A 13,929-nucleotide genomic window follows, 5' to 3' on the forward strand; every position below is an offset into this window, starting at 1 on the left:
GGCCAAAACTAATATCAGGCCGAATTACTAAGTGGGCCTTTAGCAAGTGGGCCCAAAAGCATAGTGTCCAGTTGACGGGCCGAATCTGATATGGGCCATAATTGAGCCCAAAGCCTCTTAAAGGGTCGGACCTGATCTGGGCCGTAATTTGGCCCAGAACGTGGTAGGCTTTTAACGGGCCGGATCTCATATGGGCCACTATTAGGCCCGGAGCGTGGCAGGCCATTAATGGACCGGATCAAATATGGGCCGGCATTTGGCCCAAAACATGGCAGCCAGTTAATGGGCCGGCCTACTAGGGTCCTCAAAATCTTGTGGGCCTACAGCTGGGCCGGCCCATTAATGTCGGCGAAATCTCGTGGGCCTTTAGCTGGGCCGGCCCATTATGATCCGCAAGAATCTTGTGGGCCTTTACTTGGGCCGACCCATTATGGCACACAAAAATCTTATGGGCCTTTACCTGGGCCGGCCCATTATGGCCCGCAAAATCTTGTGGGCCTTTAGCTGGGCCAGCCCATTATGGTCCGCAAAATCTCGTGGGCCTTTAGCTGGGCCGGCCCATTATGGTCCGCAAAATTTTGTGGGCCTTCAATTGGGCCGGCCCATTTAAACTTGATGGGCCGGTCCACGTGTCAACATATCATAGGCGTGTCTCGCCCATTGGATGAGTGACACCTGTGCGAACGCGGACCTGACACGTGTCTCCTTCAGCCAATGATGATTTTACACGTGGAAAATCCCCACTGGTCGGGACTGTTAACGGGTTATCGGATCCAAAACCCGACCCGATAGCTTAACGGCGTTCCGTTACGGTGGATGCCACGTGTTGGTCACCCTTGACGACAGCACTTCTGTGACGCACGATTTATCGTCATGGAAGTGGACACTTCTGTGATGATAATTTTGGTAATGTCATGGAACACTTCTACGACAGCACAGGTATGACTATCTTGATTCTGTCATAAATTTGTCATGGATGTACATGCATGACAAAAAACGCGACCTACTGTGACAAACACGTATCGTCACGGAAGTGTATTTTTTTTGTAGTGAAGGTATCCGGCACGTAGATCTGTCTTCGGCATTGCAAGGCGGGTTCCTCCCTCCGAACTCCAAGATAGTCTTCGGACATATTAAACGTGTCCGGACCTGTAACATACACATCACACATAACCGGAGAGAGAATATAATATTCCACGAGTCCAATCCGCTGAGAACTTTTTGTAACATGATATCACGTCTGCCCGGTCATAATTTCGAACCGTTTTTCGTCTGCCGCTCCATGTTTCGAGGCACGGCGTTATTGGCACGTCTTATCCAAGTCGAGATCGTGTCCCCCTTATTAAGGGACTCTCATCAACACAGACGTGGGTAACCGAACCGTCTCTGTGGTACAACTCCTTGGAAACAGGCAAGTTTTAAGGCCCAGGAGTAGGCGTTTAGATACTCACGGCCATTATAAAGGGGTGCACACCCGTCTTTTTCTCTTCCACGTTTGCTTCTTCCTCAGCCCTTGCTATCTCGAGTTCTAAAACCCAAGTTTCGACCACCACAAGCCCTAGTCATGTCCGGATCCGGCCTTCCTGGTCGGTAGGTGGTTTCTTCTGTTACAGAGGAGGACATCGTGAAGCTTAGGGCGGCGAGATATCTGACTGCAGAAATCCTCCATCGGCTCCCTGCCAAGGGCAGGTTGTCCCTACCCCTAGATCCGGCGAGAGGGTCGTGTTCATCTCCCACTTCCTCCGAGGGTTAGGCTTTGCCCTTACTCCCTTTGTTCGAAGGCTCATGTTCTACTACGGGCTGGATTTTCATGATCTGGCCCCAAACTCTGTTCTGCTTATCTCGTCGTTTATTGTCACGTGTGAGGCCTTCCTTCGAATGCCTCCACACTTCGACTTGTGGCTCAAGACCTTCCACGTAAAGCTGCAGACGATTGGGGGGAAGCAGGCGGAGTGTGGTGGCGCTACCGTGAGCAAGCTTAATAGCGCTCTTTGGCTAAAAGGATCCTTCACCGAGGCCTCTGACTTATGGCAGCGGGAGTGGTTCTACATCACCGAGCCCCATGGCTCCAAGTGGGCGGCTGCGCCTGTGTTTCGACCCAGCCCTCCGATCCAGCTCGCATCATGGATTAATAAGGGGTTGGACTGGGGATCAATTGACGAGGTACAGACTCTTCAAAGCCGCATCAAGAGCCTCCTCGAGAGGGACATTGATCTTTTCAACGTTATTCAAGTAATGCTAGTTCGTCGGACCTTGTCGTGCCAGAGGCGACCCCTCCGCATGTGGGAGTTTAATCCCGAAGGGCCGCGGACACTTCAACACTTCTTCGGCACCACGCACAAGGGGATGTGGAAATTATTCTTCGGGAAACGAAAGCAGGGGCCGGATACTACCGAAGACATCGGCCTTGACTATAACCATCCGGACACCACGGTAAGTACCCGTCCGCCGAACACCTCATAATCAGGTATCCTATGGTAAGACACTAAACCAACCATCTCTTTCCAAGGCTGGATAGAGAAAGCGCAATAGATTAGGTGTCCGGCCCCTCTTCCCGAAGACTCAGCGGACCCCATGCTAGCAAGGATGCTGGCACCGGCACCGTATCAGGCGCCGGCGGAGGAGGGCGAGGTTGAGAGTGGGAAGACCAGGGATGGCCTTCGCTCCGGAGGTAAATTAGACACCGAGTCCTGGGAAATCGACATTTCTTCGCCCGAAGACAAAGGCGAAGGAGAGGCGAGCATCCCTTCTCCATACAGGAAGAAAAGGGCCGCCTCCGAAGGTTGGGAGGAACTGACTCCCAAGAGGGGCAACATGCTATCGTCGGGCGGCTCGGGATTGGAAGGCGACGTCGTTTAATAGCTCCGTCGTGAGGACAGGCCTTCGACCAAACCGTAAGTAAATCCGGGGTGCTTTTAATCACGTCTCGTTCCTTTTCTGTTATCGAAGTGACACATAATGTTCACGTGTGTCTTAAAAGTTCGGCGCAGAGTGTTCCCGAGCGATCCTCTTCTTCAGGGCATCTTCTCCCATAGATGATGGAAAGCGAGATGCCTCCACCGGCCTCCTCACCCAATAAGGCGGACGACTCCGAAGTGTTGTCTCGGAGGGTTTTTCTTGATCGACAAGCGGCTCAAGAGACGAAGGAGGCAGTACCCGATGGTGAGCCTCCAATCATCCGGGATTCGGGGTCCAACAATGAAGGCCCCAGACTATCCAGTTTTCAACCAGCGGTGATTCTGGAGACGAGTGAATAGGTTCCTTCTAAGGATGGTCGTGCTCCCACAGCGGCTTCCGGAGACCCAGTGGCGCCAGATATGTTGAGGGATATGCTGCGAAAGGCATCTGTCTCGGAGGAACAGCGTACCTTGATGGGTACGGTGGTTGAGAGGATTCTATCCGCGAAGAGCGGATTGAATGAAGCCTTCATGAGCCTACTAAGAGGCTTCAAGGTTTGTGATGTAATATTTTCAACTATATTTTACTTGCAACATGCACCTGTGTATAGGTAGTAGCCCCTGAGACTCGGGTTGGCTTCCCATGGGAGGCAATCAGAGGATCAAAAAGATATGCTCAGGGAATAATCTGGTTAATTGGAACACAGGTTGTGTCGCCCCTATCGACTGCCCGGACTACAGAAGTTGCCGAGCTGCAGCGAAAACTTGATGTGGTAGGGGATGATATTACGTTAATCAATAGGCATCTTGATGAGTCGCAAGGTATGTATTCAGAGCAGTCATTACACATACGTGTTTATAATATAAGCGTGACGCTGAAAATTGCATACTGGTATATGCATGGCTGCAGATGGTGCCGCCGCCGTTGAGATTCTTCGGGCGGAGCTAGCCCGGGCCAAGGAGCAGGCCCGATTTAGTAATGCGGCTGCCAAAAAGGCATCGGCCGAGTTAAAGGCCGAACAGGCTGCTCGGCTCCAAGACGAGGAGAAAATATCCACGATGGCGCTCGAACTAAAAAATGCTGTTGGCCGTTGTGAATTCCTCGAGAAGGAGAATAAAGCCAAGACGGCTGATCTTGACAAGGCCTTGCGAGAGGCAAAAGAAGCGCGGTCCGAATCTAGAGCGGCCCGTGAGGAGATCCGGCAAGCTGGGGAGATTGCGGCTGGTAAGCCCTTTTTATTACAGACTAAGTTTGGCGATCCGAATTATGCTCAGCTTAACCAAGTGTGGAGCTCTCCAGACATGTTTTTGGACTTGCCGAAGAGCTCTTCTGATGCGGCGCAGTTTTACCAAGCGCAAGAGGGATATGCAACGGAGAAGCTTTTCTAGTCACAGTTTGGTGCATCAAAATGCCCTCTGCTGCTGAATGAACAGATGTCCAATGGCCCGAGCTTCATAGGATATCCGGCGTTGCCATGAAGAACGTCATAATCTAGCTGTCGCTGACTGAGCCTATTCCAAATAGCTATTTCGGCTTGGTGCAGCGGCTTGCTGATGCGATGCCATGTATCGACGGCGTTAAGCGGTCGGCGTGCATTGAAGGTGCACGGATGGCCTTTGCCCCTGTCAAGACATATTGGGGGAAGATGAAGGCCATCGATGTTGCGGCGAAGGGTCCACCCAAGGTCAAGGACCATCACGCACCAGAGCATTATTTTGAGGACATCTTAGAGGCTGCCCGTTTGATAAAGGGTCAATGTCCGAAAGACATGATATTCGAGTGAAGTGTATCCGAATTGTAAAAGACAATTTTTATAATCAGTCTATATTTTAGTTTTGCCTAAAAGGCTTTTATTCCTCCTATGCGGCCGTTTGTATATGATCTGAAAGTTTTCCAGTCGTCGGCTTTAGCCCCCTCGTAGGAAATACGGGGGTGTTCGGAAAAGCATCTGAGCACTCTTGACCCAACGTCTTGGTCCGTGAAGGAGGTGTCAATGCTGTGAACGAGGCAATTGGACTATAGGGCGTTAACACTTTCACTTAGCCATAGGAGTTTTATAGGGGGGACTACGATATAGCCCTTGGTACGTGTATGGCTTATTCCAATATGGGGAGTTACATATATGACCTGAAGAAAAAGGTCCTTTGTATAATACGGAGGGAATCGCGAAAGATTCCGATAAGTCATCGAGTGGTTGACCAGCTCTCGCAGCATCATGACAGTCGGTTTTCGGCTTTCTCTACTGAGGTGTTTGACCAGATGAACCGGAAGCACAATTGCAGTAGTTCTCCCTTTACTACCCTAGCCAATATAGCAGAACGTAAGGTAGCAAGCACAGGAGCCGGGCAACCCAACCATTGACCCAAGACATGATTCGGAGCTGATGCATATAAGGCCAAACTCGCGACGCCGAAGTACGCTATAAAGCTGGTCGGACTTTGTCGGCAACTCATTTGTTCCCATACCGAGCCCCTGGCAGGTTGTGCCGAGGTATGTGTGTGAAACAACCATAGGAGCCAAATTCATTTTTGAAAAAGAAACGAATGATGAATACGGTTTATGTTTATTGGGACCTGAGTGATATGCCAATGGTTACTTTATAGATAAAAAGACCACAACCCCGGCTATTTGACATGCCCGGGGTCGAAGGCGGAGGAAAAAGGCATATTACAGGCTTGAAATAAAGAGTGCGGTCTACAAAAAGTTATTTTGGACCTCCTGTCGCACGTCTGCGCCGCCTGTCCTCGGCGACGGGATTCCTGGACGGAAGTAGCCCCCTAGGTGAGTGTACGGATCCGAACTCCGATAGAGTCAGTTAGATATTTGTCCTTTGCGTCACCTGTTGTTAAGAGATGATGAAGAAAGAAAAAGTAATTTAGAGATAAAATGTTACAGAAATGCTTGCAGGCTTGTCCGCATTGTGCTTCTGCCGATGCCCATGGTATCTTAAGTGCGTAGTTATGTATGCGTGATATGAAGTTCGCGGGTATATGAGGTGGGCGGCGGAAGCCGAACTGCCATTTTAACTCCGGAATTGGTCGATCCTGTTGAATGGAGACCGGTGGCTTAATGGCCAACAAGGTATGCGGTTTAATAAGACCGTTTTGTACTGAAGTTGCCGCTGTATAATCTTCAGACTGGGGGGAGTGCTTTTCCTGCTCCCTTATAGAGTTCTGTGTCGCGTATACCATGTTCACTGTTTTTACTTCGGGGGGAAATTGCTTCTGACCCCCGGTATTTGGTTGGTGAGTCTCTTCGTCGTCGCTATCACCGGGCGGCCTCCTCCCCTTGTGTTCGGCGTTGAGTTTGCCAGCCTACTTGAAGACCCAACAGCTTCTGCTCGTATGATTAGCTGGTTTGTCAGGGTGGCCGTGAATCTGGCAGGGTTGATCCAATATCCTGTCTAAAGTGGATGGCCCGTCTCTATTCGCCTTGAATGGCTTTTTCCGTTGACCGGGTTTGGGACCGCTGAATCCGGCGTTGACCGCTGTGTCGCGCGTTCTTTCATTATCATTGCGACGTTTGTGTTTGCTGCGTCGTGGCTTGCCGTTGCCGTCTCGGACTTCGGAAGTGCCCGAATCGCTGGCGTTGTTGCTTCTACGAGCAAGCCAGCTGTCTTCTCCCGCACAAAAGCGGGTCATCAGAGAGGTAAGGGCTGACATGGATTTTGGTTTTTCTTGACCGAGGTGGCGGGCAAGCCACTCGTCCCGGACGCTGTGTTTGAAGGCCGCTAGAGCTTCCACGTCCGGATAGTCGACAATCTGGTTCTTTTTAACTAAGAACCTAGTCCAGATCTTCTTGGCTGACTCTCCGGGCTGCTGGACAATGTGGCTTAAGTCATCGGCATCAGGTGGCCGGACATATGTTCCTTGGAAGTTGTCGCGGAAGGCGTCTTCCAAGTCTTCCCAGCTGCCAATAGAGTTTTCCGGCAGACTGTTTAACCAGTATCGAGCTGGTCCTTTGAGTTTTAATGGCAGGTATTTGATGGCATGGAGGTCGTCGCCGCGGGCCATGTGGATATGGAGGAGGAAGTCCTCTATCCATACCGCAGGATTAGTAGTTCCATCGTATGATTCGATATTCATGGGCTGAAACCCGTCTGGGAACTCGTGCTCCATTACTTCGTCTGTGAAGCAAAGAGGGTGTGCGGCGCCTCTATATTGGGCCACACTGCGACGTACCTCCGATGGAGTCCGTTTGTGGTTTTCGGCCCGGGCGTGGCTAGGTTTGTCACGTCCGAACAGGTACCGTCGTCGCGTGTCGAGGCACGTCCTCGCGATCCGTAGATCGATTTTGTAGGTCCGGCTCTACTATCCAGGCCCTGCCGAAGGTCATATGTATAACCCCGAGCTGTTTTATTCCTGCCCTTACGGCGAGGTGGGGCGATCTGGTGTTCGGCTTGAGTTAACGCTTTATCCCGACCGTGTGGCGGTCGGTTGGCCGCGTTGTGAGATGATGGTACGGGCTCCAGCGCCTCGCCATCGAACTAAGGTAGCAATTTGCGATTCGGGTAATTTTTGGCTAGGCCACTAAGGCCGTATTCCTCGGCGGCCAGGACTTCAGTCCATCTATCATTGAGCAGATCTTGGTCAGCTTGAAGCTGCAGCTGCTTCTTTTTCAGGCTCCTTGCGGTGGCTATTAGCCGGCGTTTAAAGCGCTCCTGCTCGAGAGGTTCCTCAGGCACGATGAAATCCTCGGTGCCGAGGCTCTCCTCTTCCTCGGAGAGTGGAAGATAATTACTGTCCTCCGAGTCTTCGTGTATGGCCTGTTCATCAGGGCTAACGTGCCTGTCTTCCCGTTCATCCTGTTCGGAGATTGCCCCGACGGGGTCTTCATTGTCTTCGACATCGTCCAAAGTATTGTTTTCTCTGGTGCCGGTGTTGTTGTCTTTTGCATGATGTGACTTAGAGCGGCGCCGCTGATGCCGGTGTCTGGGCTGTGTCTCAGGAGGTTTGTCCTCAACTGGATCCTCTTTCTCATCATTGTTAGTTTCTTTAGGTGTATCCACCATGTATACGTCATATGAAGAAGTGGCTGCCCAGCGTCCGGTAGGCGGCGGGTTTTGGCCCTGCTCCTCATCGGCATCGTCGTCCATACCATCGATGTCTTTGGAGCCGTAATCAAGCACGTCGGTTAAGTCCTCGACAGTGGCTATGAAGTGGGTGGCGGGTGGGAAGCGGAATACTCCCCTATCATCAGCCCCCAGTTCAAACCAGACATAATTCGGCTGTGAGTCCCCCATCAAGGACAGATTTCTTAATGAATTTAGCACATCGCCCAAGGGCGAATGCTGGAAGATGTCTGCGGCGCTGAATTGGAAGATCAGTAATCGATCAAGTTCAGCGTCTACGGACTCACATGGTTGGGAACTTATAGCCGGAGACGAGTCTGGAATTTCGGTGACACAGATATCGTGTGATGTTAAGACTATGCACGGCTCCAACGTCGCGGAATCTGCGACCTCCGTGGCGGGGTTGAGCCTCCCGTCCTCGGAGGGTGCGGTCTGCTCCGGATCTAAAGCGAGAGCAGTTACGGAAGCCATCTCCTGGATGCGGTCCGATGACAGATTTAAGTCATGTTCATTGGGGTGACAAGGGCCGGTCGCCGCGGTCTCAAATCCGTCGAAGATCAAGTCTCCACGGATGTCCGTGACGTTGTTCAAGCTTCCGAATCTGACCTGATGGCCCGGGGCGTAGCTGTCAATCTTCTCCAGATGGCCAAGCGAGTTGGCCCGCAGTGAGAAGCCGCCGAACACGAAGATCTGTCCGGGGAGGAAGGTTTCTCCTTGGACAGCATTGTCGTTGACGATTGAAGGGGCCATCAAACCTTTTGGGGACGGCACAGTGGAACTCTCAATGAAAGCACCAATGTCGGTGTCAAAACCGGCAGATCTCGGGTAGGGGGTCTCAAACTGTGCGCCTAAGGTCGATGGTAACAGGAGACAGGGGACACGAAGTTCACCCAGGTTCGGGCCCTCTCTATGGAGGTAATACCCTACTTCCTGCTTGATTGATCTTGATGAATATGAGTATTACAAGAGTTGATCTACCATGAGATCGCAATGGCTAAAACACTAGAGGCCTAGCCTGTATGACTATGGTAATGTATCTATCCTTCGAACTAAGTCCTCTGGTTTATATAGATACCGGGAGGATCTAGGGTTACAAAAGGTCGGTTACAAAGAAAGGAATCTACATATTTGGTCGCCAAGCTTGCCTTCCACGCCAAGGAGAGTCCCATCCGGACACGGGTGCAATCTTCGGTCTTCGTATATTCCCAGCCCATCAGTCTGGCCCATGACTAACAGGCCGGACGCCCGAGGACCCCTTAGTCCAGGACTCCCTCAGACGGCGACGACAACAAGGGACTAGAGAGAGGGGGGATCTGCCCACGCCTGTAGTCACACCCAGAATCCCAGAGCCAGACGAGGGGAGGGGGTACTTACTAGACATTCGACGGCAGTGAGAGACACTGATCCAGCCAGCGCCCGCCTCCGGTGACACCACCGGCCGACCCCGGCCCCCAGGCGCAAACTTGCGGGGGCGGGGCACACCATTGGGTGCCGATGCCGGCAAGGGGGACACGGGCGAAGACGCATCCTCCTCATCCGAGGAAACATCCTCAACGACGTCCAGAGCCCACATACGAGATCCAAGTGGCTGCGGAGGGGAAATCGAGAGCCACGACAGCGACGATGGTGAAGCGGGAGAGGGGCCGGGCGCGAAGGGCGGGGCCGGAAGGGAGGGCGATGGCGGGGCATGCCCAGGAGGGGGCGATGTGACGCCCCAAGACCGACGCTCCAGACGCCTTCCATGTATTTCGTGGTCGCCTTGTGTTTTATTTTGTTTGTTGCATTCATCATGTCATGAAGCGCATTGCATCTGCATGTTTTCATAAAACTCTTAGTCGTTCGTGGTTGCTGCTTCTCTTTTTGTCTCCTTGACCTTTTGTCAGACCTCTTTGTCTTTGTCAACTTCTCTCAGACCCCCTCGCGCAATGTCCGAAAACCTCTCCCTCTCCTGACCTGCACGGTCATAACCGATGGGTCCGGATCATCCCCAAACATCTATAAAATATATCTTTAGTTCTTTGTTTGGACACCCTAGCCTATTTATCCGGGACCGTCCGATTAAAATTGGAAGGACCAAATGCCCTTATCAAAAATCCACTTGCTATATATAAGACCACCACTTACCAAAACGGACCAAACCCCTAGAGATCTCTAGCCGCCGCCCCCCCGGGGATCCCTCCCGATCCAAACCTACCAACCAGCGCTCTCCACTGCTCCTCCCCGATTTGCTCGGCCGCCCAACCAGAGTAGCTCCTCGATCCACTCCACACCAACCCCCATCGCCCTCCTCCCGTGCTTCCCGCGCGCCGCCACAAGCAGCAGCACCACCGGAGCTCCCTTCGCCGTCAGGCACCACCAGCAGGTTGCCGTATCCTCGTGCCCCCTTCTTCCCTTTCTCTGGTTCTCCTCCTCTAACCATATCTCTCTGCTGCTCGTGAACCAGCGTCGGTCGCCGCCATCCCGTTCGTCTTCCAGCAGAAGCTCTACACCACCCCCAAGCTGCTCCGCGCCATGGACGGCCCCGACCACCGCTCAGCCCTTGCCTCGTCGACATCCTGTGCACATCGCAGCGAGCGACCGAGCACTCAACCCCGCGCCGCTGAGTCTGTTTGGCGCTCGCACCCGAACTCCTACCGCTCAATCCGGGGCGTCCACGCGCTGACAATCCTCCTCTTCCTCGCCTCGTCGCCGGCGAGCCCCGCCACCATGGACGGCCGAAGCCCCAGGTCCGGCGCCATGCCCTGCCTCCTTCCCTCGTTCTACCACCTCCCTCTGTATTCATCTCTCTCTCTCTCAGTGCTCTCTCTCTATCTCAATAGGGAACTGAGCTGCCATGGCCGTCCCGACCCCCTGCTGCCTCGAGCGCCCGCGCAGGACCTCGTCGGACCACCAAGCGCCAACCTCCCGAGGTTCCCCATGCCATCCCTTTCTTCTCCTTCCTCCTCCTGCAGTACTTCTTGCCCGGCTCTCAACCTCCCTCTCTCTCTCTCTCTCTCTGAACCCTCTCTCTTTTATTCAGCAGGAGCTCTCGTCGCAGCTGCAGTTCACTCGCGTCGCCGCCAACTCCCTCTGCCTCGAACGCTCGCCCGCCTCCAGCGCCCTCCTGGCCCCGTCCCGCGCCGTGGCCCAGCTCCTCCGCCGGCCTCCACTGCCAGCGCCATGCGCGCTACCCCTCCTGCTGCCGTGCTGCTCTGTTCTGTCGAAGACAGCGAGCGCCCGCAGCTTCCTGCTCGCCTGGATCGACCCAATCCGGATCGATCTGGCCCGCTTGGGCCTCATCCACAACCGCGCCAGCCCAACGCCCCCCTCCTGCTACCTCTCCACAGTTCTGGGCAAGGACCATGGTGAGAACAGACCCGTCCCGAGACGTTTTTTCCCAGTTCTGGATGATTTTCCTAATTATCCAGAGACTGCTATTTTACAGAAAAACCCCTAGTGTTCATGCATATGCTAACTAATTAACCAGGCATCATATGTAGATAATGTATATATGTAACTTGCTCAGTTTTAAATGCGCTTTCATAATATGCTACTTTCATCCATGTTAAACATGTTTAAATTGCTGTTTGCATTTGTTTTGCATAATGACATGTTAAAATGGTTTATTTCATAACTAAATAACCGTAGCTCCATTTTTAATAAACTTTATATGTAAATGGGGAGGAAAAATGTCTAGATTAACTTGGTGCACCTTGTTTTACTATTTAACAACATTAAAATATGGTTTAGGGCAGAACAGTAGCAAATTCGAAATATGCATACGGGGATTTTCCCGAATTGTTGTTTGTTGTTTCGGCCTCATTTAAACTTGTCTACATAGGTAGTTTTATTATGCTTCACCACTTGCCATGTTTAACAACATTTAATATTGTTGTGTACCTAAACGACAGTGAACTAAAGAACTCGAATCTGGTGTTTCTTCAATATGCAACTCGTTGCATATTGAGCTCCACTTAACTTGTAGTATTGTTTGTTGCACTTTGCCATGCCATGAATCATTAAACCGGGCATGCATCATACTTGAATGTGCATCATGCCATGTTTATGTGTTGTGTGTTTACCATGTTGTTTGCTTCTTTCCGGTTGTGCTCCTTCTCGATAGTCCCCGTTTCGTTGCGACTGTGATGATTCGTTCGACTACGTGGGATCATCTTTACCATGGACACGTTCTTCTTCCTAGCGCGATTCCAGGCAAGATGACCGTCACCTTGGATCTCACTATTATCTTTGCTATGCTAGTTGTCTCGATGTTATCGCTATGTCGCGCTACCTACCACTTGTTTATCAACCCTCCCAAATTGCCATGATATCCTTTAACCTTTTTACCCTTCTAGCAAATCATTGTTTGGCTATGTTACCGCTTTGCTCAGCCCCTCTTATAGCGTTGCTAGATGCAGGCGCAGTTGCAGGTTATTCCATGTTGGGACATGGATGTCTTGGGATATCACAATATCTCTTATTTAATCAATGCATCTATATACTTGGTAAAGGGTGGAAGGTTCGGCCTTATGCCTGGTTTTTTGTTCCTCTCTTGCCGCCCTAGTTTCCATCATACCGGTGTTATGTTCCTTGATTTTGCGTCCCTAACATGGTGAGGGGTATGGGGCCCTCTTGACAGTTCGCTTTGAATAAAACTCTTTCAGCAAGGCCCAACATTGGTTTTACCATTTGCCTAATAACTACTAAAAGTTGCATAGGGACTTTCCATACCCTGAGGATTTTTTAATCAACCCCCCTCCGGGCCAGTGCTCCTCCGAGTGTTGGTCCAAACCGGGCGATGCCCGGCGCCCCCTGGGCAACCAAGGTCTCTGCCAACCCGACATCTTGCCCATCTGGTGTGCCCTGAGAACGAGAAACGTGCGGCTCCTATCGGGATTTGTCGGCACATCGGGAGGTCTTGCTGGTAATGTTTTACCATTGTCGAAATGTCTTGTGCACCGGGATTCCGAGTCTGATCGGAGGATCCCGCGATGGAGATTGTCTCGCGGATCGTGAGCTTGTCATGGGCTAAGTTGGGACACCCCTACAGGGTTTAAACTTTCAAAATTCGCGCCCGCGGTTATGTGGCAGATGGGAATTTGGTAATATCCGGTTGTAGTGAACTTGAAGTAAACTCAAATAAAATACACCAACCGCGTGCGTAACCATGACTGTCTCTTTTCGGGGAAGTTCGAGAGGAGAACACGGTTGGGTTATGTTTGAATGTAAGTAGTTCAGGATCACTTATTGATCATTATTAGTTCGCGACCGTTTGCGTAGTTTCTCATGTTATTCTTGTATTCGTAAGTTAACCACCATACTTGCTTAGTCACTTGCTGCAACCTCACCACTTTACCCCTTCCATACCCTTTAAGCTTTGCTAGTCTTGACACCCATGGTAATGGGATTGCTGAGTCCTCGTGGCTCATGGATAACTACAACAACAGTTGCAGGTGCAGGTAATGTGATGATCTGACGCGAGTGCAATGTTTCCTTGTTTTGGAGTTCTTCTTCTACTTCTTCATCGATCTTGGGATAGGTTCCTGGTCGGCAGCCTGGGCTAGCAGGGTGGATGTCGTTTGAGTTTCTGTTTGTGTTTCATCCATAGACAGATGTTGTTCCCTTGTATGATGTTGATGTATTTTTGCGGCATTTGTATGCCTTTGTATGTATCCCCAACTATTATGTAATGGTACGATGTAATGGTATCCACCTTGCAAAAGTGTTTCAATATGCGGTTCTATCCTTGGTGGGACCTTCGAGTTCCTTTAGGATAGAGTCGCATATTGGGCGTGACAGGCGAGGAGACGGCGGGGGTAGGGAGAGGGGAGCGAGGAGCGGGGGAGGGAGAGAGGGGAGCCATTTTACAGAGGGTTCGTGTCCTCGTTGCTGCTGCCTTGCTGTTCTGCGAGAAGACGAGGACGCCAAGTCCTGTGCACGCCGTTGACGTCGCCTCGCGTGGTCATCTCGACCCTACAGCC

At 51.7% G+C, this 13,929-nt stretch overlaps 1 protein-coding gene across 3 annotated transcripts; it reads left to right on the forward strand.

The window, feature by feature from the left end:
• The first annotated feature begins 10,117 nt into the window (after positions 1–10,117).
• On the forward strand, positions 10,118–13,489 carry LOC123052709 (predicted GPI-anchored protein 58). 3 transcript variants are annotated; one of them, XM_044476028.1, is made up of 5 exons: positions 10,118–10,695; positions 10,789–10,878; positions 10,989–11,313; positions 12,072–12,160; positions 13,396–13,489. In XM_044476028.1, the coding sequence occupies exons 1-4, from the start codon at positions 10,481–10,483 to the stop codon at positions 12,147–12,149; spliced, it is 708 nt and encodes a 235-aa protein (XP_044331963.1). In that variant the 5' UTR covers positions 10,118–10,480; the 3' UTR covers positions 12,150–12,160; positions 13,396–13,489. The 3 variants fall into 3 exon arrangements, with proteins under 3 accessions (XP_044331963.1, XP_044331962.1, XP_044331964.1); XM_044476027.1 differs by lacking the exon at positions 13,396–13,489 and having other exon boundaries at positions 10,118–10,331; positions 10,413–10,695; positions 12,072–12,305; XM_044476029.1 differs by lacking the exon at positions 13,396–13,489 and having other exon boundaries at positions 10,992–11,313; positions 12,072–12,305.
• The last annotated feature ends 440 nt before the right edge of the window (positions 13,490–13,929 follow it).

Source organism: Triticum aestivum, chromosome 2D, assembly GCF_018294505.1.
Source record: "Triticum aestivum cultivar Chinese Spring chromosome 2D, IWGSC CS RefSeq v2.1, whole genome shotgun sequence".
Lineage (NCBI taxonomy): Eukaryota > Viridiplantae > Streptophyta > Magnoliopsida > Poales > Poaceae > Triticum > Triticum aestivum.

Excerpts from the sequence above, each read along its gene's own strand:
- LOC123052709 (XM_044476028.1), top strand. The coding sequence starts at position 10,481 with ATGGACGGCCCCGACCACCGCTCAGCCCTTGCCTCGTCGACATCCTGT. Across the intron at positions 10,879-10,988 it reads CCAAGCGCCAACCTCCCGAG|CAGGAGCTCTCGTCGCAGCT; the intron begins GTTCCCCATGCC and ends TCTTTTATTCAG. Across the intron at positions 11,314-12,071 it reads AGTTCTGGGCAAGGACCATG|TCCCCGTTTCGTTGCGACTG; the intron begins GTGAGAACAGAC and ends CCTTCTCGATAG.